Genomic DNA, 25,268 nt, shown 5'->3' with positions numbered 1-25,268 from the left:
TATGACTTAATCTGCACATTCACACCTGAGATCACTGAACTCAGTAACCTGAGGCTCACAACAAACAGCTCCACCAGGCCTGGTCATTCCCATTACCAGCCAGTCAGCCAGACTCAATCTGCTTAGTCCACCAGCTTCTCCTTATCTTACAGGAGAACAATGAGGGCTGACTTTGCTCATTTCAATTCTCATACACATACGTTACCAGACAACTGCAAACACACGAGTGATAACGATGCACTAATCACAGAGAAGCCTAACATTTTCCACAGACCTCGAGCTAGGACAGTGGCCTTCAGAAGCATCCTGCATGCACTGGGGGGTGGATTCTGAGACTGGCTCTGCCCTTCAGAACAGTGAGAACAATCAGAGAATCATCAAGAACTTGCCTCGTCATAACGGCCCCAGTGAGTGGTCTGTAAATCGACCCAGAATGATCTGCTGAATCCCACAGCTGCCGAGGTCAGTACCTGCATACAAATCTTTGTAAGAAGAAAAAGGCCCTCAGAAAGTGCGCCATTCATCTGAACCCAGTTCAGAAATTTTCCAGCATGGCGCAAAACTGTGTTATGCAAGCACATAGAAGTATTCAGTGGGGGTAGACGGGCCTGAGATACAGGCAGACTACAAAGGAGCCCTCCCATGGCTCATGAATAAGTCGAGGAAATGATCAGGAAAAGGTGGGGGAGAGAAAGAAAGATGTTTAGACAGATGGCCCACTTAAAATGCCTGAGATAGGGCATAAGCAATTTTAATGAAACTTTAGATCTAGCGTATGAAGTGTTTCTTATTTTCCTCAACTGAAGAAGGAAAGCAAACAACTCCAAAGTAGACCAAAAGTCAGCCATTCGCTGAAAACCTCACTTTCAGCAAGTCCAGACAGAGGAAGGGTCACAAGCGCGGGATTTAGTAGTGCAATAAATTCATGTAAAATTTTTCACAGAACCATCAGCTATCAAAATGAATAGGAAAGCAAGGAGGGAACAGATTAAAGGAATTTTAACCAGAAGCCTACTGCCAAACCAAACAAAACTCTATGCCTTATTATGTGAGAACTTACAACAGGGTAACATTAAAGTTCATCACTGTGAAGACAGATGAAAGTAGCTTTCAGGGAACCCTTCAAAGCCAGAAACAAGTGTGCAGGAGGATCAAAACTATACTCTAAAAATGATGAGTCAAAGTAACTCCTCTTTCTTCAGGTTACTTTGGTTTGCTATTCTGTCACAGAAACAAGAACAGAGTGTCCATTAACACATGGGAAGATATGCATGCATACAATCCCGTCGTCTGCAGAAGAACAGAGTGTCCATCAACATCAACATCGTCTACAGAAGAACAGAGTGTCCATCAACATCAACACATGGGAAAATATGCATGCATACAATCCCATCATCTGCAGAAGAACAGAGTGTCCATCAACATCAACATCGTCTACAGAAGAACAGAGTGTCCATCAACCTCAACACATGGGAAGATGTAGAACATGCATACGATCCCATCATCTGCAGAAGAACAGAGTGTCCATCAACATCAACACATGGGAAAATATGCATGCATACAATCCCATCATCTGCAGAAGAACAGAGTGTCCATCAACATCAACACATGGGAAGATATGCATGCATACAATCCCATCATCTGCAGAAGAACAGAGTGTCCATCAACATCAACACATGGGAAAATATGCATGCATACAATCCCGTCGTCTGCAGAAGAACAGAGTGTCCATCAACATCAACACATGGGAAAATATGCATGCATACAATCCCGTCGTCTGCAGAAGAACAGAGTGTCCATCAACATCAACACATGGGAAGATATGCATGCATACAATCCCGTCGTCTGCAGAAGAACAGAGTGTCCATCAACATCAACACATGGGAAGATGTAGAACATGCATACAATCCCGTCATCTGCAGAAGAACAGAGTGTCCATCAACATCAACACATGGGAAGATGTAGAACATGCATACGATCCCGTCATCTGCAGCAATGGGGATGAACAGAGGACAGTAAGGGAAATAAACCTGTTACAGAAAGACAAATACCAAATGAGCTCACGCATGAGAAGTGAAGCAAGTTGATTTCATAAACTAAGAATCAGTAGGGGGTCACTGGAGACTAGAAGGTTAGGAGGAGAGAGGGTGAATGGGGGGCTGTATAACAAGGTACCAAACACTTTTCCAGAGGAGGAGTCACTGGAGTGGAGGGATGGAAGAAAAACAAAGTTATAGAGGAGGAACACTTCTTATATTTTACACATGGAAGGAAGACTAGCTTAGAAGAATTTGCTATATACTTTTAAAGAACCAGAAGCCAAGGACTCCAAGATTCCCAGCATAAGGAAATACAGATATTCAAGATGTTAATGCTAGCTATCCTGGATAGACCATTTTAAACAAGGTATATGTATCATATCACCTTGTGGTGCCCATGGATACAAAAGAAAAATTTAAAAATTATGCAATTTACATGGTGAAATGTTGTCGTCTTCTGTATCACCCCATCTCTTTCGGTCATTTTACACAGCTCTCCAACAGGTTCTCACGGACTTCAGTTGTTTGTACCAAAGCTACACTTCAATGGCCCCTGACAGCAAGGATGATGGTGGCGCCCATGGATACAAAAGAAAAATTTAAAAATTATGCAATTTACATGGTGAAATGCTGTCATCTTCTGTATCACCCCATCTCTTTCGGTCATTTTACACAGCTCTCCAACAGGTTCTCACGGACTTCAGTTGTTTGTACCAAAGCTACACTTCAATGGCCCCTGACAGCAAGGATGATAGGAACTTTTTGGTCAATATACTTTGAATTCCCCTCATATTTGTTGGATACTTTCTTTTACACACATGTGTTCTCTTGTGCACATGCTAAAACTAGCTCCTCCTCCTGCTGATGGACATGGAGGGGTCTCCATTTTAGGAGTGTTACAAACAAAGCTGTTACAAATGCTCTTTGTAACAAACTTCACAAATGCTAGCCAAGCACTGCACCTCTAGGCTGCCTCCAAACAGGCTCCTTTCATTCAGAGGTACACACTTGGGGGTATGGGATCTTTCCAGTACACACAGGTATGGGATATTTACAGTACACACTTAGGGTCATGGGATCTTTGCAGTATACACTCAGGGGCATGGAATCTTTGCAGTACACACTCAGGGGCATGGGATCTTTGCAGTACACACTCAGGAGCATAGGATCTTTGCAGTACACACTTAGGGGCATGGGATCTTTGCAGTACACACTTAGGGCACCACTGCTTGATCTTGTTACAAGGACATCCAGCCAAACCGTCAGCCCACACGGCTGTGTCACCTTGTATTCCCACTGCAGTAAATAAGACTTCCTCCAACACCCGCCCTCATCCTTTGCAGTACCTGGTGTCTTGAGCACTCTGGGTTGTAGATGCTCTAACAGATAGGGAATGGCAACTTGTTTTTCTGTTTGTTTGCTTGCTTTTCTACTATTCTAAGGTTCAAGAGACACACATTTCTTGTGGTTTTGTTCATTTGTCTATGTGTGGGCATATGGCACAGTACACAGGTAGAGTCAGAGAACTCCATAGGTCTCTCCTCCCCCACGTGGGTCCTTTATCCCTGCACCATTTCCTGAACTCCTCTCCCAGAAGATGCACATATGGACCTATGACTGACTTCTGGATTTCTTCTGTGAGAGAGAGGGATGGAGGTTATTCAGGAAATTTCATAGGCCATATCTTACACCTTTGTTAGCTATTTCTAAAGCTCCCTTTGCCCAGCCAGAAAGATTCTAAAGCCAGCACAAAGCCTTCCCTCTCCCTGGAACTGTAGTTAGACCCATATGCAATCTAGACTTAGCATAAGGCAGGGACCACCTCCATCTATGTTTGTCCCATCTGAGCACACACAGGGTTAATGCTGAATGCCTCTTCGTCATGCATAGCACTTCTGAGTCTCTCCTGTTCAATTTATGTGTTTTGAGTATAACGAATTTCTTATAGTCTCCTTCTTAAATGTCCTTGCTTTCTAATCTTAACATCGATTGTTTTGTTACTATGCTGAGGAGTGACTGCATTGAATATACTTGGTTAAGGTATTTGCTTAATTATTTTAATGTTATGTTAAATGGAACATTGATTCTTTTTCATTGGTTTTAGTCTTTGTGGAAATGCAATTTATATTTGACTTTTAGTTCTACAACTTTCCTAAATGTGTTAGTTGTGGAGATTCCATAATATTTCCTGTACAAATGATTACTGAGTGCAAAGTATCCATTTGTTTCTGTTTGTACATTTTAATTGGCTTCTTTATTTTTATCCCAATGGTTAGGATCATTAGGATAATGCTGGCTAAAATATGAAATGACTTACTATTTTTATTTCTGTGTATGTATTTGTGTCTGTGTATGCCACAAGTGTGTGGTCACCCACAAAGGCCATTCAGATTTCCCGGGGTGGCAGTTACAGGAGGCTGTGAGTGAATCACAGGTCCTCCAGGACACAGCTAATGCTAGCAAGTGTGAGCCATCTCTCAGCCACTTATTCTCAGTCTTTTCTCAGAGAAAACATCCAATGTGTTTTTCTAACATTCCTTGCCCTGTTCTCTCGGTCCCTCCCTTTTCTGACACCCAGAACATCTGCTATCTTTCTTGATATCTCCCAATTCACTGAAATGTCTTCAATTTTATTTTTTCCAGGACAGAGTTTCTCTGTGTAACAGCCTTGGCTGTCTTGGAACTCGTTCTGTAGACCAGGCTGGCCTCGAACTCACAGAGATCAACCTGCCTCTGCCTCCTGAGTGCTGGGATTAAAGGTGTGCACCACTGCCAACCAGCTTGTCTTCAATTTTTAAAAACATATTTGCTGAGATATATAACACATTTAAAAAACAAACAGACAGACAAAACCTGGGTCTGGAAAAACAACTCAGTGATCAAAGTGTTTGCTGTGTCAGCAAAAGATCTGAGGCTCAGATCCCCAGAACTAGAATTAGCCAGGTAGGCATGAAGGCCTATGCGAAATCCCAGGGCTCAGAAAGAGAAAGGCTTTCCATGTCAAGTTGGCTAGTGAGACCAGCTGTATCAATGAGCTCTGGGTTTTATTGAGAGACCCTGCGAAGAGAAGGCCAAAGAACCATGGAGGCAGATTCCTAACATATGCTTCCGTCTCCACACCAACATGCCACATGTATGCCCAGACACATATAAAGACACACACACGAAAAGAAGAAAACTCCTAGTATTTAAGCTCATAACTTGTAAATTTGGACATCTGTATATGTCTCTGATACCAACTACCACAATCATGGTATGAAATTTACCTTAGATTTCCATAAACACCCTTTTGTACTTCTTCAGTATCCAAAATTCCATTTGCTCTTTTTCAGACCATATACAGTCTCATTCCTCTGCCTTCTGAACTACCCATTCTTTCTTCTGTCACCACTGCTTTTCAATGTCCCGATCAAATTGTCCATGGTAGATATAACATATTTTACATCTAGAATTTCACTTCATACATTCTTAATGTTTCCATTCTTATGCTGGATTCCCTTTCAGTTCGTTCCTATTTTTCTTTAATATTTAAAAAGAGTTTGAATCGCTACTATTAAGTCCTTACCCATGATTCCAACATCTTCAAATTCTCCTGGCTGGTTCCTTCTGATTGCTCTTTTTCTTAACTACAAGTCACCTTTATTCTTAAACTATATACCAAACCAGTCTTCGGGGGGCGGGGATACTGAAGGGACTTAGGTTTTGCTATCTTCCTGAGTGGTCTTTATTACAGCGGGCCCTGAAGTTACTGATTAGTAACTGAAGCTGAAGGCCTGATTGCATGGCATGTAAGGATGTGTCTATCTGGCTTTGTTCTTATAAACCAAACATGCAAACTGCTGATTCCAGAAACAGTCTTTCTCCTGAAGAGAAGCCCCTCCCAGGGTTTTAGTGGAAAGCTTGAAGTATTTACAAGACCCCCCAACTGGTACGATGCAAAATTCCAAGCATCATTACCACATCGCTTGGTATGCAACTCAAATTCAAGCTCGTTCGTCGTTCCAGCAAGTTCTCCATGCTGAGCTCCGTGGAGTTTTCATGTGCACATATTTTAAGGGGAACTCCTCTATCTGCTGCCCCCATTTTGCCATGATATCCTGCTTGATGTCAAAGTCCTGACAGTCCTGAGTGTCTTCTCTGAGACTTCAGGACCACAGACAATGGCTACCTATTTAAGTTCTAACCATTCTCTGACAGCTTTGACAAAACCGTGCACCTCATACACTGTAGTTTCTGACAGGCCAGACTTGTAACATACTAAATTTCTTAAAAGTTTATATGTATGTAGTACATGTTCCTGGGTGAGTTTATGTGTACCAAGTGCATGCAGGTGCCCAGGGATGTCAGAGGGTCTTAGATCCCCTGGAACTGGAGTTAGAGGCAGCTGAGAGGTGAGAGTAGGGAACTGAACCCAGGTCCTTGGTATGAGCAGTAAGTACTCTTAACTGCTACTCCATCTCTCTGGGCACCTGGAATCTATTTCAAATAGTTTGCTTATATCACTGTGTAATAAGTTAAGCACCTGACTCCCTCCTGGATGGTCTCCACTAACTCCATCTCTAGCGTGAACCACACTTCCATGTTTCTTTACATGCTCTTACTCATGGCTAAAAACTGGATATTTTAGATGGAGTAATGTGGCAAAGTTGAAAATTAGATTTCTTCTCTCCTCTGGAACACGACCTAGACATTTCTCTTCTTCAAAGCACTGCAGAGTAAGCAACCGCCTATCTTATTAGACTCTCAGGTTCCTAAAGGAAGGGGTGACTGTGTTCTTGTCACAGATTCAAGCATCTTATCACATGGGCACCATTCGCGATTTTTTGAATGACCTGATAACTAATTCAGAAGGCAAAGGCTATCATCATAAAAAGGAGGATTTACTTAGACGAGGAGACCTTGTGAAGTAGGTCATAACACTGCTCAGCTAGTCCAGTGCTATCTGGATCCACACAAGCTCAAGAGGGCACATCAGAATTTCCACAGAGAACCAAACTGAAGACAAGAGTATGTTAATATACGCCTCTAAGACTGCGGACCTGACTTGTGGGAGCTCACCAACTCTGAACCAACAGCTAGGGAGCCTGCATGGGACCAACGTAGGCCCTCTGCATGAGTGTGACAGTTGAGTAGCTTGGTCTGTTTGTGGGACTCCTAGATGTGGGATCAGGACCTGTCCCTGGTGATTGAGCTGGCTTTTTGGGGAACCATTCCCCATGCTGGGTCGCCTCATCCAACCTTGATGCAGGGGGAGGAAGGAGCTTGGTCCTGCCTCAACTTGATGTGCCAGGCTGTGCTAACCCCCTTGGGAGGCCTGCCCTTTCTGAATGGAGACAAAGGAGTGGATGGGGGAGGGGGGTTAGAGAGGAGGTGGGGAAGGGAATGGGAGGAGAGGAATTGGAGGAAACTATGGTAGGCATGAAAAATAAATGAAAAAATTTTAATAAAAATGCTTCTAAGACATATATGCACTTCAAAGTTTAAAAAAAAAGACTGAAAATCAATAACTCAGGAAGCTTAACTCAGTTTGTTCTATCTATTACCAAGAAAGCTTTAGTAAATATAGAGACGGATCTAAGAATAAACATGAGCAACTACTACGTGAGTATCTTTTTAAACAACCATACTTTCAAACAACACGGTTCATTAGCTCCCGTTATTTTCCCCAGAGCTTTATTTATACTTCTTAGTACCTTCCACACTTCACAGAATTTATCCCTAGAACAGATTTCAGTGAAATTACTATTTGTGGGTGAAGATGAAAAGGCAAGAGAAACACAAGCCTGGTCGGATTGTTTCAAAGAATCAGAGCTACATACACACATACCCATCCGCACTAATCAGTGTCATCTAAGGGAAATACAATACTGGCGTGCGCCGACAAGCAGATATTAATGAACACACTCCCCAAATCAAGCTCCCAGAACAACCATTCGTCTCACCCTGGCCCATCTCATTACTCCGTCTGCCACTAAACACCTAGGTCATTATGTTCTTATTCGTAACTACAGGAAGAAGCAAGCTGAAAAATTAAGCATTTTCTTCAAAAGATCTATTTCCCATTTGTACCAATCCCATTACTCATTTAAATATTGCATTTCTCTCCCTGACAAATCTCTATAAACCAATTTTAAATTCTTTTTTGGAACAAGGCTGAACATAAATATACAAATACTGCTCCACTCCCTACTGAAAATTACTTTGCACAGATCGGCTAACTTGGATTTTTAACAATCATCTTTGCATTATGCAAATTAATCTTTTGACATTTTCTTATAAATGCACTGATGGTGTTGATTTGGTTTCATTACCCTATAAAACATATCCAGAGTTCAAAGTATTTAATGGGGGTTAAACAAAATGCAAACATTTAATGCAACATTAAGCATGTGAAATAAAAACTTGATTGCCTAAAGAAAGCATGCTATGCTGTTACCCTGGTGACAGGTTAAAAAAGGGATTGTGAGATGAATAGCTGTATGATATGAAATTAAAATGTTTCACATCGAACAATCCGAAATGAATTGGGAAAGGTTAGAGTAGAGGAGAGAGAAATCAATTCTCCAATGGCAATGGTGAATGGGAAAGAAGAATGAATAGGATTTGCCAGTGGGGTGCAACAGCTGCCAAGGATCCTGCAGCCACAGAATCACAATAATACTGATGAAGTGTGCAAGAGCTTCTGGAGTCAGGGCAGGGAAGACACAGACCCGCCTACAATGACATTCAGCCCTCACAGGACAGCCGAACTGAAGAGAAATATTTTTAAAATGTGATATTCAGCAAAACATTACAGATGTGTCATCTTGCACACGCACAATTTCGTGCTTGGGCCCACTGTGATTTCTAACTCGGCCAAGATACAGTCATAGTAAATTATTAAAAACACCATAGCAGGAGCAGTAAGAGCCAATAGGAAATGACGGCATTAGTGTCTTTCTCTCCTCTTGCTGCTTCCAGAGGCACGCTTGCTCAGATGGAGGTGTGTATTTCCAAAGATGCTGTATGGTCATGTGTGTTTGGACATATGCAAATTATATTGTCAGTCATCAACCAGCAACATCGTTGTAAAAACATGACCTACCAGAGAACATACATAAATCAAGTGTGGCACAAAAGTTTGTTTTATTTCATAGCTGGTATAAATGTGATACTATATGACACACCCTTTTAAACCTCCTATAATGCAAACCACACAACAAAACTGGCTTTTTCTTAGGAATGATTTCACAAGGCCACTTTTTCTGTGTGCCTTTCCCCAATTACCCTTCAATGGTTAAAATCCGATTTGAAACCTGAAACTCACTCTCCAGATGGAAACTCAAGAACAAGTGAACAAATTACATCTGAGACCGGGAAAGGCCACTGGTTTTCAATAGCAAGAAAAACCTCAGATAATTGCATCTGTCGAGCAGAAATCACTAGGACATTGATTCTCCATTTTATCAGGAAGCCAGATGAGGGAAGAATGTACACCACAGATGTCAGGAGAACAATAACCCAGAGAGGGGATTCGAGAGAATGCAATTTCCCCTTACAGGACTGTGGTGGCAGGCGGTGTGACTGGCCAGACGCTAGAGATATCCCTGATCCACACAGCCTAGGCCAACCCTAACATAGGGAATGCCTTATTTCCACATTGTGGGCTGAGCTGTTTTCATCAGTATTACCACAGGCCATCATAAAAACATTCTGGTTTCTGGACTTTAACATCTGAACTAGTACTGGGGAGAAATCTACGACCTCGTTCAATTCAAACAGGCTCTGAGCTGAAGAAGTCTTGGGCAGCCGCCCCATACAAAACTGTATTATTCAGACAGGAAGATGAAGGCATAAGGTTGAAGCAGTTTCTTACCATGGAGCTGGAACCAAACTCCTGGTGCCTCTCTAGTGCTGGTCCCACAGTTCAGTGCTGGGTAAAGGAGTCCAAACAGCCAAAGCAACCCATGCTTTCCTATGCCGAAAAATCTAAGTAACGGCTATGCCGTTATCAAAGGCCTTTTGGTGTATGCATTTTCAGTGGGTAATGTCACACTCTGTAAGGTGTCCTCCTGCAAATTATCTTAGCTTTTATAACTTAAATTAACCTATTTCTCTTCATCTACATTTTGCCTTGGGGCATTTTACCTTTCCTTCATTCTGTATGTCCTACTCCAAGTCTGCCTGTCTGGCAACTGCCTGGCTGCCCATGGGTGTCTCCCTTTCTTTCTCCCTCATTCTCTCCTTTCTCTCCTCTCTCTTTCCTTTCAAACCTAGATTCCTCCTCCTATTTATTCTCTCTGCATGCCAGCCCTGACTATCACACTACTGCCTAGCTATTGGCTGTTCTGCTTTTTATTAGACCAATCAGGTGCCTTAGGGCAGGAAAAGCAACTCATCTTTACATCCTTGTACAGATGCAGCATAAACAAATGTAACACATCTTTCCCTAGTTAAAGTAGTATTCCGCAGAGTGGTTAAACTTAGAGAACAGGGAGCGGAACAGTTGGCTCTGGGGCAGGAGAAGGGAGTTTATCATTAGATAGACTTTTGGTTCTACAAGATGAAGAAGCCGGAGGGCTGCTGCAAACACTGTTAGAGTCGACACTACAGACCTCTACACTTAGAAATGGCTACAGTAGTAAGTTCTGATGTTCAACACAAAGGAACATACATGGCTCTCTCCTCTCTTCTTTCTGTCTCCCCACGTAGTTCTAGCAGCCTGTTACTCACTATGTGGTCTATACTATGCTCAAACTCATAGCAATCCCTCTGCCCTAGCCTCCCAAGCAATGGGATTAAAAGTGTGAGTTACCATACCTGAACTCACTAGTCCTCATTATCAGCAACAATCATTAAGTGAATTACAAATGAATTAAAGAGATAAACCATGTTAATTCTGAGAGCATCTTCTGGTGAGATGGAAAAAAAGTTGTTGTCTTGGGGTTTCTATTGCTGTTGATAAATCAGTGATAAATGCAACTGGGGGAGAGAAGTTTGTTTTACTGTATAGCGTGGAGTCAACCCAACATCTGAAAGTCAGGGCAGGAACTTGAGACAAAAACCAGGACGCAGGAGTTGAAGCAGAGGCCATGGAAGAGTGTTGCTTACAGGCTTGCTACCCATGGCTTGCTGTTTTCTTATTCCATCTAAAATCCCAGGCCCAATGGGCTGAGCTCACGCATATCAATCATTCATCAAGCAAACGTCCCACAGGCTTGCCCACAGGCCAATCTGATAGAGACATTCCCTCAGTTAAGGTTCCCTCTTCCCAAGTGATTCTAGCCTACTTAAAGTTGACAAAATACTAGCTAGCACACAGTCAAAAAAGGAAAAGCAAGTAAACAAAATAAGGCCAATGAATTTAGTAAATTTTTATGTATCTGCAATAAAAATACTTTTATAAGCCCAGTCGGTATTTACTCTCCAAGACCCTGAAATAAACGCAATGTGTGAAAACAGATTAACACTGCTCTTGCCCCTTACAGTACGGTTCAGGCTGAGGACAGTGGGCGGGAGGACGACAGGGATGTGGCGGCAAGTGGACCTTCTCACCAGCACCTGAGAAGCCTGAGAGGCAGAGGTGGGCCTGCCCAAGGTAAGGCAAGTTCCCCCGACTGCTCCACAAGCTGTATTGAGCTGAAGAGAGCAGGCATTTTGAGTGTAAACATTACCAAAAGGGACTAAGGGACTATCACTGCTATTTTCCTTCTTTTTTTCTTAAATTTTATTTATTTTATTAAGGATTTCTGCCTCCTCCCCGCCACCGCCTCCCATTTCCCTCCCCCTCCCCCCATCAAGTCCCTCTCCCTCATCAGCTCGAAGAGCAATCAGGGTTCCCTGACCTGTGCGAAGTTCAAGGACCGCCCACCTCCATCCAGGTTTAGTAAGGTTAGCATCCAAACTGCCTAGGCTCCCTCAAAGCCAGTACGTGCAGTAGGATCAAAAACCCATTGCCATTGTTCTTGAGTTCTCAGTAGTCCTCATTGTCCGCTATGTTTAGCGAGTCCGGTTTTATCCCATGCTTTTTCGGACCCAGGCCACCTGGCCTTGGTGAGTTCCCGATAGAACATCCCCATTGTCTCAGTGTGTGGGTGCACCCCTCGCGGTCCTGAGTTCCTTGCTCGTGCTCTCTCTCCTTCTGCTCCTGATTTGGACCTTGAGATTTCTGTCCGGTGCTCCAATGTGGGTCTCTGTCTCTGTCTCCTTTCATCGCCTGATGAAGGTTAATATTCAGGAGGATGCCTATATGTTTGTCTTTGGATTCACCTTCTTATTTAGCTTCTCTAGGATCGTTAGTACAACAAATTACCACACCAAACCCACAATGCAGTAAAATCATTTCAGATTCACATAAGAGAATGTGTTCCTTTAACAGAGTTAATATTCACGTCTGTATTAAAGTGTTTTTATTTTTAACTTTATTTTGGAGCTAGGGACAGTACTCCAGGCCTCTGCTCTGAGTGACTGACACCCCGAAGCCCCAGAGGGTTAAGGATTGCGAAGGAGTGTAACTACACAGTAAGTCAGTATGCACGCATGTAAAAAGTTGTGTTTTGCACACTTATAGGCGTCCCAAGAAGCGTACTATTGTTTCTGACATTAACTTTTCTTTTTTTCCCTGAAACTCCCCCTATCACTTTACTATCTAAATACTATGCTACATAGTAATGTCTTTTTCCAAGTCATAAATGATGAAAGAGTAAAAACCACAGAGAAATTGGGAAAATAAGATCAGCAGCCAAAACAAGCAAGCCAGAGGAAGGGCTGTGAGCTACCGGTTTGGAAGTGAAAACACAGCATGGTGGAGCCACACCTGGACGGTGACATGCCACTCCGTTCCCAAGCCAATCATAAAAACAGCCTCAGAAGCCAGGCTGGGAAGGGAGGCATCAGGTCTCTCCATAGCAGACATGCAAATGCAACTTAGCGCCTCTATTGCTACTGGTGGTGCTGGTTTAGAGCATTATGGCCTAAGAAGTGGCCACAGAAAATCAACTCATTTGAAAGGAACAATCACCTGCCACATAGCTGTGCACAATGCTCTGCATAACTGAACTCTGATCTCTGTATTTCACTAATATAATTATTCCCACCAGACAATGAGTTCCACAATATGACATGTAAAGTTACAAAGGTAACGATGAACAAATTTAGTTTGGGGTAGAAATTCTGGAGAAGTCAAACACAAAGGAAGATGGTCCCTGAAGGCAGTGCCAAAGCGAGGTGAGGTGACAGAGCTTTCTGACAAACACTTGGTGCATCTGTCTCAAGAGGGTTAAGCTACACAGAAGCAGCATTTGGCTGAAGTATACAAGTAAAATTTGTCTGTTTGTGTGTGGAAATTTCCCTTAAAATGTTAACAACTGGGCCGGCGGGAAATGACAGATAGAGAGGAAATGATGGGGCACTTTTTCTGTGACGGTGGAAGCCGAGAATTGATTTGATGGGCTCCTTATACTATCATAAATTGCAGATGTTTAAAGACCTCTAAAACATAACAAGTTTTCCCAAAGAATAGCTAGTAAATAATCATAATATAATACTGTGGATTTTTTAATCAAAAAAGATTAAGCTCTGGAAATGCAGCCCAGGCCCTGGGTTTAAAGCAAGAAAACAAAGCACAGGAAGCTGCCCTTCCAGTATTACTAGAATGACTAATTATTATGCAAATGCCTCCCCCAGGTAAAGCCCTGCAAAGTTTAAAGTGACTGTTAACGAAGTGTGGGATTAACCCAATTTTCACTTTTCTTACTTTAAGTCCTCTTCAGAGTCTGACCCAGAATAAATGAGCATATTTATTCCCTTTAAATAAAAGCCAGCACATCTCCTAAAGGCCACATCGTTTCACCTTTAACAACTTGGGATTTCTGAGGCAACAGCAAGCCAAATAAGAAGAGAATGAGGGCAGAAATATCACAGTCATTCAAGAAGTAGCCACAAATAACAAGGGGTTGAGATTCTCTCCTGAGCGCGCGCGTGCGCACGCGCACACACACACACACACACCCCGCTAGAGCGGCGCGGGCCCATGGACCCCAGTGGAGCGGGGCTGCCAAGATGAAAAGGACCATTGAGTTCGCAGAGCCCATAGCCTCGCACCACATGTGGCTACTGAGCACTTAAAATATGGCCAGGGTGATGGAGAAGCTGGGTTTTAGGTTTAATCGGAAGAGCACACGTGGCTCCTGACTGCCATCCTGGACTGCAGGCGTCAGTGTCATGGCTCTGCTGACCACTCCCCCTCTTCTGTCAATCTTCTGTAGTTTGCTGAACCATGGCCACACACCTCTCCAGATAGTTATTGAATCATTCATTACTCCCAAAAAGAAAAGACTGTGCACGGAGCTTCTAGCACTTCCTCTGAAGAAGCAGCCTAAATGGACCACATTAAGTACTAAGATGCAACCACACACAACTGTGATCTTGTCTACTTCCTCAGAGGCAATGTGATCCTGACCGGTACTGAGCAGAGCTATCTGGTAGCCTTCCACAATCAGCCCACTCTCTCATTGTTCCTCTTGCAGAAAAGCAAGAAGAAAGTAAAATAACTCAGTTTGAGCAACACAACGGACTTCCTTAAAGGGTTACTCTAGCAAGCACAACTCTATGATCAGTGACATCATCCCTGAAAAACAAACATTGCCCTTGAAAATTTTGTTCTTATTCTGGTAAAGGTGTGTTTCCCTTGTCACCGGGTCACCAGAGAGTTAGAAGTTATCCTTGGATTACAGACAACCATCTCACCTTTCAGCTTCCGATATCTGACATTTGTCTTTTAAACACTCGGATTGGTTCCTCATGCTGTATGGTGAACATTTTTCAAGACTAGAAAATTAATAAACTAGAAAAAACCAGTGCATGCTAAGCTGAATAAAATTCCCATCAAATATCAGCATGGTGTCTTATCTCTACTGATGTCTAAATTAGACAGCTAAGATACTCTCTTCCATGTTAGGAAGGAAGGAAGGAAGGGAGGGAGGGAGGGAGGGAGGGAGGGAGGGAGGGAGGGAGGGAGGGAGGGAGGAAGGAAGTTAGACTAAAGCACTCCGCAGCACCACATTAAACAGTGAGTTTACGATAATTTTCCCCAAAGACCCTGAGAGGATCAAGAGCCAAGATCAGACAGTGCTTTTGCTGGCATGTTTCTGTGCAGACAAGACAATCATGAGTATTTTCTGACCCTTCACTTCGTACCTTGAATGCTCTTGAAAGTGCCGTGCTCGTAACTGGGATGCCACAAACAACGATGACGCTATGGCCAATAACTGGTTTCTCTCGCTCTGTGTTAATATGTGTCCTGTAGGAAATCAAGCCATCAGTCACATCTGTAATGTCAACATCTGCACTTCCTCTTACAGTCACTAGTCAATCAGACAGGGACTTTACCAGGCATCTAAAATGGACTCTGCTCACTCGAAGCTCACTGCCTAACATAGGGACAGGGACTTTGGTTTGTTTTTAAAGTTATTCATTTCCAGCCAAAATTCTCTGTTCACAGATTTACAAATACCAGAATACTGACATTCTTGAAAGCAAATTTCCAATTAGCATCTAAAGCTTATTTTTACACAAAACCATGACTTAAATTTCGGTGGAAGCTTCTTGTCTAAGCAACTATATTTCAACCTTATTCATGTATACTGGAGAACAAGAAATGACTGAGTTTTCTAAAGCTGTGACTGAGTACCAATGCCTTTTATCCTAAAAGCTATGAGTAGACAATCCCAAAATGTATAGTCTGGCTTCTCTGCAATGTGAACAATGAAGTGTTGAGGGCACAGGTGGTGAAGGTGAACTGAATCTCTCTGCAGCAGCTAGCGGAAAGATGGGTTGATATATGGTTGATTCCCTCCCCTGTACCTTACCACCAGCCCTTTCGTCTGAGCTCTGAAGTACATGAAAGTATTAATGTTTACTGACTCTTTTAGAGAAAGAAACTTGACTGTTTAGATATAAGCACCATTAAAATAATAAAACCAATATATTCGAGCTGGCTCAGAATTGAGCTGGTATTCATACATGGCTCTTGAGAGTCTGGTTCCCAGGACCCAAGTCCAACAGTTCAAAACTCTTATTTTTTTTATTTTAAATTATATGTAGGAGTTTATCTGCATGTGAGCATGTGCACATGAATGCAGATGCCCGTGGAGGCCAGAGGTGTTGGGTTCCCTGAAGCTGGAGGTATAGACAACTATAAGCCACTGATAGGAAGTGGTAAGAACTGAACTTGGGTCCTCTGGCAGGAAAGCAAGTGCTTTTAACTTCCAAACATCTCTCCAGCCCCAGGAAAGAGATTTAAATAGGTATGCAGAACAAAACAAGAAATGGGAAAGCCAGGCCCAAGGAGATCTCTAGGAAGCACACCAGCTCCTCACAGCTGATCCTTGTCATTGCTCCCATCCATAAGTTCACTTCTAAGGACAGTGAGGGTAAGAGGCCAATGATCCGACCTCTGCAGATGCAGATAGATGCCAATCAGGGACAAGGCCATGTTTCTCTAGCATGAAGGACTCAAAGGAAATAGAGGTTTGCTTCTCCTGTCCCTATGTATGTAGTCAGAACTTGAAGGCAGATCAACCAACTGATCGATCAATAAATAAATCAACAAATTTCTCTCTCCCTCAGTTTCTCTCAACACCGAAATTCATTTGTTCTAGGCAGCAGTGGTCCAGCCCCTGGCAGGCTTCACACACCTGACTGCCTTGCAGCAGGTAACTGGCTAAACCGGCAGAATTGTTCAAGAATCAATGGGCATCAAAGCAAAGTCACAAACTACAAGGTCTGTAATTAGCAGGCCACTTGAGAGCTGAAGCGTCCACAAGTCTGCTGCTAGTCACGTGACAGCAGACAATCACGTGGTGCAGTGTGTACAACTGGAGTTCTGAGCTAAGGATATCCAGTAGGCGCACACATTTACTTGGAAGAAATAAAATGATTTGAACATTATTTCTAAAACTCATTCAAAATAAACTAAAAATACTAAGAATTTAAATATAAATATTTTTCAAGATCTGTAGCCAAAATAGAAGGATAAGGAAAATCCAAGCAATACATCCCTCTTTGGGACAAATACCAGACTGAATGTACCGTAACACAACATGGGAGCCCACACCTGATTCTAGGATTTCAGAGACACCCCTCATTGACCTCATAACCACAACCCGTGGGCCATGGCACATCCCTGATTGTCTCCTGTCACTGGAGCAGGGAAGATAAGACCCACATAATCCACAACCAAATATTCTATACGAGGTGGATCACAGAAGAGAGACTCAGACTTCCCAGGACAAACACCCAGAAGAATTCTTCAAGTGTGGCTCAGGGATTACCTGGGGCCTCGGAGCCCTGTGTCGGTCGGTCAGCAAGACCAGAGAAATGTTCCTATTTGCTTTGTATTGGCCCTCGTTTTCAAGGTGAAGTATTTCTACATTTTTTTTCCTGGGATCTACTAATGGCTTCAGACCCCAGGACACAGAATACATGATGATGTCATTGTTCCCTTGTCTACACTGTAGTTAATTGCAAACAAACCAGTGAGTGGGTTCCAACTCCTCAGGAACACACGAAGATCAGTAGATACACTAAGCTCCTTGGAGCATGAGAGGACTAATGGTTCTCAGAGGTCTTGGGTAATCCCAGGAGCAGATTATGAAATCTATCCTCAGCAGCACACAAGGGAGAGAATATGATAACACACGTGCATACTTCATATGTCCCAAAGGAAAATAGGCAATTCTAATACTGTTTTTAAAGGGGCTTAAAGTTAAAGTATAACAAGGTACTAGAGAAATAGACAGAAAATGATCATGTCTGGTGAACTGAGATTAGAGTTCTTAAAACAGCTTCTTCATTTTTTCCTTTAGCTTTGAAACAAAGAAAATTTGCTTTTCAACATTCAAATTCAAAAAGTTAACAAGTCTTACATATCCTATTTTTAAATTTTAGATTCAATAATTTCAAAGTTCAAATCTAAGAACCTTTTGTAAAAGTGCCCTTTGTTACAAATAAACACATATAATAGAAAATTTAATGCAGTCGTAGAGACAGGCACTTCCCTATGAACAGTGCCGAGGAGCTCAGGCCAGATGGGAAACAGATGGGGAACCCCAATGGGGAAGAGCGACCCGGCCCAAACATATTGAGATGGCCCTGGGCTTGCTTCACTTACCACTTCCTGCTGTCTCTCGGGCACATACATCAAACAGTCAAAGATGATGGCTTAACACAGCTAAAGTTTGCTCAGGAAGGGGGGCTACTGGGGAACAGGAGATGGTGGCCACTCAGAGAAGGAAAATCTGGCATGAAAACAACCTCAGGGAATAAAATGGGAGGGAGTGTTGTGGAATACATATAACTATGTACAGGTGAGGTACATTTGTTTATGCTGCATTCTTAATGATGTAAAGATGCATTGCTTTGCCTGCCTAAGGTAACTGATTGGTCTAATAAAAAGCTGAACAGCCAATAGCTAGGCAGTAGAGTGATAGTAGGGGCTGGTGGGAAGAGAGAATAAGGGGAAGAGAGGAGGGTATGGGAGGGGAGGAGAGGAGAGAAGAAGGGAGGGGAGGGGAAGAGGGGAGAAGAGAGGAGAGGAGAGGAGAGGAGAGGAGAGGAGAGGAGAGGAGAGGAGAGGAGAGGAGAGGAGAGGAGAGGAGAGGAGAGGAGAAAGTAAGGGAGACACCCAGGACCAGTCAGCCAGTCAGGCAGTCCCCAGGCAGCCAGACATGGAGTAGGACAAACAGAATGAAAAAAATATAAAAAGCTCCAAGGTAAAACACAGATTAATTAGAAACAGGTTAATTTAAGTTATAAGAGCTAGTGAGACAAGCGTAAGAAAAGACCGAGCATTCATAACTAATAATAAGTTTCATGATTTATGAACTGGCAGTCCAAGAAAGCCTGCTATAAAGGAGATGTTGGGAACGTCCAAAAAGCTGTATTCATTGAAAGTCCATAGAGGTCATCTGATGATATGTCATTGAAAAGTCTGTGATATCCCAGCCCAACTCAATGAATACTCAAGCTGTAATTGAAAACCCTGTCACAAAAGAAAGAAAGAAAGAAAGAAAGAAAGAAAGAAAGAAAGAAAGAAAGAAAGAAAAAGAAAAGGAACCCCATCATTGGGCTGGAGATCCAGGCTCCCTCTTCTGGCCTGTCATGTACAAGGCCCTGCACTCCATCCCACACATGAAGAAAAAGGGACTAATGTACATATGAAGTCACAGAGGCTGTGACACCATGCACAGGACCCACAAAATTCAAGCTAGACAAAATCAGAGCATGGAGAAGTCAGAACAGAGTCCTACCCCTAACCAAGACGCTGTTTGCAATTGATAGGTGCATGAAGAGGGAGAAAAACAGATCAGTTTTCTCCAATGGAGCATGCTGTGGGATAACCCCTCTGTGTGCTGTGAATAGGTTTTATAACCATTGGTTAAAAAAGAAACTGATTTGGCCTATAGCAAGGCAGGATAAAGCCAGGCAGGAAATCCATGCAGAGATAGAGGGAGAAGAAGTGAGGAATCAGGGCAGCAAGCTGTCAGAACAAAAAGTTGTATTAGAGAACAGTTTAACACCACGAAGCCATGTGGCAAAATATAGATGAACAGAAATGAGTTAATTTGAGTTGTAAGAGCTAGTTAGTAATAAGCCTGAGCAACAGACCAAATGGTTTGTGATTAATATCAATCCGTTGAGCGGCTGTTTTAAAAGCAGCTGCAGGACCAGGTGGGACAGCAGGAGTGATACTGGGCATATCAACCACCCTACAGGACAGGCCTCAAACTCAGGAGTACCTGTCTAACACAAAATGGATTTCATGGTTTTTGTGTGTTTTTTGTTGTGGTTTGGTGTTTTTTGTCTTTTTCGCTTTGTTTTTATTTGACTTTGGTTATGTTTCTCTGAACATGAAGTCGGGTAGGTAAGGAGGCAGGCTTCTGGAATGACTTCAGGAAAGAGAATGAACATGATCAAAATATATTATATGAGAAACATTTTAAATAAAAAAAAAGTGATTTTAAGAAAAGAAACAGCCAGGCATAGGCCTCACATTCAAAGCCAGTCTGGGTCACACCTTAAGACTCTAACAAAAAGGAAGAAACTCTAGAGCCAGTTCCTCTCTTAGTGATCACATAGCTTCTTTGTGCTTCATGAGAAATGAAAGTTGAGATTAAGTTATTGTAAAAGGTTCTCCTGGCAGATTAGCACAGTCAACAGCCAGGGCCCTTTCTGTTGCAAGCAGAAGAGTTGCATAAACAGTTTCGTACTACAGAGGAAACGTGGGAAATTGTACTCAGCTCTAAGGTCAGCTTCTCAGGTGAAGGGGGTCATAGCTCCTAAAGAATTTGCAACATTTTACAAAATTTTAAAAGTAGACTATGTATCCTCATCAAGGTTGCTTGCCTATGTACATTTATGCTCACATATAACTATACATGAATATAAACAAATGCTCACATACATATAAAAATTGCTTTTGAGAGTTGACTTAAATTTCTTCTACCTACTTTTTCCTTCTGCCCACTATTGCTTATCTTGTCACCTACACAAATGAATTATTTGGGAGGACACGGAACCATATGGAAGTTCTAAATCTGCTTCCCAACTTACCACACCTTCTAAACTTTAGTAAAGAGAACAAGATATTAGAACCAAACAGGGTGAGCTGTTTATCTAGATATGTGTACAGGTGACTTGAAACATCCAAAGTATCCCTCTCATCAACACCATGGACAGGTTTCTTTTCACTGATTAAACAGGTGTTTGGGTAGTGTCTCCTGTGGGTTGTTGCTAAGGAAACAGTAGGAAGTAATGACCTACGTTGTTCTGACCTAAGGATAACAGATAGCAGATGAGATAATACTCAGTTAAATCACAGCCAAGATGTATTTTTGAAAATTCAAAAATGTAGGAAAAATAATCTGATGAATTATTATTGCTTTTATACAAATAAAAGAAATTCTTAATTTCTCTTAATGATAGAATGCTAAAGATAAAATTCAGAGAATATTCAAATTGGCTATTTTCAATTCAATTTACAAAAATTTTATTATATAGTCTGAACTAAAAACCATTTTGCAAACGCATTCAACAGTAAACTACATAAAGGTGAGTTGAATTTACATGTAGTCTGAAATATAACTATACAGTTAGTATACTTTCTATACTAAAACATGTGCTTTTTGTTTTATATTTAACTTGATATTTAACAGGAATCAAAGTCCAGTGCTTCACACATGCTCAGCAAAGGCTGCTAATCTATACCAAGTCCCTAAAACACTTGAAACCAAGAATCAGCCTTCAAACCCAGTTCACTAGAGATTTCTGTCTAGGTATTACTACAAAGTCTCAGGTAAACCCACAGGTTCCCACTGATGTTAACCAGGTCTTTGGTGCTCTCTCAATCTCCAATTTGATGGAATATTCTTCTGTGACTTGGAAACACTCACTGACAACTTGTCAGTGTGAAATTTAACACGAGGACATTTTCTTCATCCAAACATTCAATTTTTACACTTAAAACTGTTACCTGAGAGACACTGTCTTCTATCCTCTATATGCAGCATGGCTGGAATGAACCTAGACTGTCACACATGAGCAGAAACTGCACACACAGCTTTTTGTTTGTTTGTTTTTGAAGAGAAGAGCTGAAAGTGGTTACATTTGTGAATCACCCATGCACAATCAAAATCATGAATGTTAATGATCAAAATTATTCAAAGAGCTAACACACTAAGTAGACCAGAAGTCAAAGAACCTTCGTTCATAACAGAAACACTGTGTGTAGCAATTAAGAATAAAAATAGCCTGGCATAATTCAATGAACTCCTGAGAACTAAATAATTCAGCACATACATATATGTACATACCTTTGAAGCCATCGGGATACACATCAGAGAGAAATTTGGTGCTGATATCCCCTTTCACAAAGCGTGTGTTGACTATCACCTCGCGAAGCAATGGGATGTTGTGTGTAACACCTAAAAACAAAATTTCAGGCAGAATTGGAAAACAATGAGTCAGCTAACAATCTGATTTTCATCAGACTGAGGGAATTGATAAAATCCTTGCCATACAAGCATAAGGAACTCAGTTTCACTCCCATGTAAAAAATGCTGAGGATAGCTGTGTACACCTGTATGCCAGTGTTGGGCAGGCAGAGACAGGGGGAATCCCTAGAGCTTGCTGGCCAGGCGATCTCACTTCGGCAATGCAAATGAAGTAGATGAACCCCTACTCTGCTTATCTGTCTCTCTGTGTGCGCATGCTTACTTCCTTCAATAATCTCACTATTTGGAAGAACCAACAAAATAATTACATAAAACCACATCTATTTCCATAGTATCCATACCATTATATCTAGACACCTTGGTTACAGCAGGTTACCATGAACATGAGATTCACATACGGAGACAAAATGACTATCCACCCATAGGCTAATCAATATTAACAACTTACTATCTCCTTCCAGGCATTTTTTCTATGCATCTCTTTCATCTAGACGGCATTACCAAACTATGTAAACATGTTACCATCTCTGTTCCCAATTCTCAAAATACTGTATGTCTAAACCACATGAAATCCAATTCTTAAATCATTCCACTTTCCTCAAACCCTCATACAAAGTTCCAGAATTCGACTGCAAAATAAATCACCTTGGTATTACATGTCTGTGAGAAATGTACCCCTATCCCAACCCTACTTTGCAGGCAACAATTTAGCTCATAGCCGAACATTACTACTCCCAAAGACTCTAAATTAATAGGCAGAGAATACCCAAAATCAACTACATGCCTGAAGCATAGGCATGTTAGACATTTATAAGGACTTTTACTAAACAAATACTTTCATTATGGAGGTAACAGAAGGTCTGTGAAACCTCTGACATTTATCTACAAATAGGCAGCGTTTGTCAGACGCTTAATTAAAAAGACAAGCCAAAGGGGCAAGAATTTTAAAAGCTCCTTGAAAAGGGTGGTGATCTGAAGGAGGATCAACAGCTGGACCTGCATCACAAGTGCACAGAACCAAAGCGCGTTTGGAGGACGGCTCTCAGCTGCCACAGAGACACCTGTGCACAAATGACCACAGCAAGTTCATACTACAAAGGCGGAGCAAGACATGGGGATGGAAACTTCAGGTCTGGACATTATAAGTAATTTACCTGTTTGGAGAATCTTCACAGGGCTGGAAAGGCGGCTTAGTAGTTAAGAACACTTATTGCTCTTGCAGAGGACACAGGTTCAGTTCCCAGCGCCCATATGGCGGCTCATAATCACCCAAAACTCCAGTTCAGGGGATCTGATACCCAAACATCATGGACACAAGACACGTACATGGTATGCATACATACATACAAGCATAACACGCATACACATAAAACAGGCTTTTCACTGTTGCACAAAGCAAATGGTTGCCAGTGGGCATTTGTGTAGAGAAGACTGCCAGGAGGAGGAAATACAGCCCAATGCAGCAGTCAAGGTACAAGAGGCCACAGAAAAGGGTCACTGTCCTTCAGAGAGATGAGAATGGCGGTGAGAAGCAGGGAGAAAGGCAGGTTTGCACATCGCAAGGGAAAGAATACACAGGGATAGGAGTGAGGTGGGAAACACACTGTCCACAACTGCACCATGGAAACCGCCCAGACTGTGGTCCACAGCAAAGGGCTGGCAGTGTCTGTAGAGAAAGGGACTGGGACGTGAGAGGAAGGAAGGGATTTAGTCACAGACTGGGAGGCTAGGCTAATGTTGAGGAAGGACATGTTCTACAGTGTAACAGAGATGGAGAGGGCAAGAGGAAAACACGTGCTTCACTGTGAGCAAGGGAGACGGACGTCTGTGAGAGACAGGCTGCTGCCGTCTGAGTGATTCCATTCCAGTCTGAGAGAGCAGAAGGTAAGAGGGTCTCAAGGCCTGGCCAGGGCCATCAGCAGGAAAGGAGCAAAAGAGCAGGGGAAGCTGCAGACATAGGCAAATGAAGTCAACCCCACACCCTGCTACAGGAATTACAATACACAAAGTGTGCCAGAAATAATTCCCCAAGGGAGGGACCGAAGTCAGAAGACTAAGGAGCAACAGTGATTTAGTTCAAAGAGAGCAAAGTAATCGTTCTTACATGAAAATCAACAACTTAGTTTGCCCATTCACTAGACACCCTCCCCGACCTGCTGCCGAAATAGAGGTGAGTTAGTGAGGCGTCTAACGTCTACGATTATCGTTCCAGTTAGTAAAATAAAACAAGTATTTGCCCACACATGTAATATTTCACTGTTAGCTTTACTGAATTTCTCTTTACAGCCTAGTCCTGGTACAGGTTTCTCAGCCTTCCTTCCTGCCAATACCCAAACAGCACAATCTGCCTTCGGTAAATATAACATAACATGGCTTAAAAATGCAGTTTATAATTTGGACAAGATAAAGTTACTTTCTGATACTGATATCCAAAGTATTGGAATGAATGCAAACGGCAGGGGAATGACGCATTGGCCTTTCGTTCCGTACTCATAGATGAAAAGGGGGTGTTGGCGTTAGAAGAGGTAACCCAAAGGATTATGGGCAAAGATTACTTATATTTAGGGTATTAAACAACAGAGCCAAGCACAAAAATGGGCATCTCCTTTCTTTTTGTTACAGCCTATTTTTTAAACATTTTAAAGTCGGCACACAAAGTACTTCACGGTTGATCCCCCTCCCATCTCCTTCCCTCCGTCCTTCCTGTCACATATGCCCTCATGCACCCCTATACATCAGAAGCTCATCTTACACTGCCTTTATGACCTTTCTGACTTCACCACATTTATAAACACACACACACAACTAAGGTGGCCATGATCATATGAACGAGAAGGCAGGGTTGGTATCTTTCTGAGTCTGGGTCATCTTGCTTAATATAATTCTTCTCCAACCCCATCCACTTTTCTGAAATTTTCATAATTTCATTTTTCTTTTCAGCAGAGTAAAATTCTATTGTGTCTATAAATCACACTTACAATGCATATCTATTGATGGACATCTAGGCTGCTTCCATTCCTTGAAGAATTTTTTAAAAACCTTTATACATGTATAATAAATACAACATGAAAAAGACTTAGATTTCACTAAATAATGTTTCGAGAATAAAATTAAAACTCAAATACATTTGTCCTTACAGTTCTCTAAATAGCATACTGGTGTGGGAAGTCTTCCGTCTATGTGTTGCTTTGGTTGGTTAATAAAGAAGTTGCTTTCAGCCAATGGTTTAACAGAATAT

At 42.1% G+C, this 25,268-nt stretch overlaps 1 protein-coding gene across 1 annotated transcript in view; it reads right to left on the bottom strand.

The window, feature by feature from the left end:
- The window catches only part of Pcca (propionyl-CoA carboxylase subunit alpha), a 281,682-nt gene that overhangs the window by 128,838 nt on the left and 127,576 nt on the right, over positions 1–25,268 (bottom strand). The window contains exons 17-18 of the mRNA XM_075950227.1: positions 21,890–22,000; positions 15,216–15,318 (exon numbers count right to left, since the gene is read on the bottom strand). Of these exons, the coding sequence (XP_075806342.1) occupies positions 15,216–15,318; positions 21,890–22,000 (214 nt within the window). The remainder of the gene's footprint in view (positions 1–15,215; positions 15,319–21,889; positions 22,001–25,268) is intronic.

Source organism: Microtus pennsylvanicus, chromosome 15, assembly GCF_037038515.1.
Source record: "Microtus pennsylvanicus isolate mMicPen1 chromosome 15, mMicPen1.hap1, whole genome shotgun sequence".
In the NCBI taxonomy this organism is placed as follows: Eukaryota; Metazoa; Chordata; class Mammalia; order Rodentia; family Cricetidae; genus Microtus; species Microtus pennsylvanicus.
The sequence above is the reverse complement of the archived record's forward strand: the minus strand, read 5'-3'. Positions and strand labels throughout refer to the sequence as shown.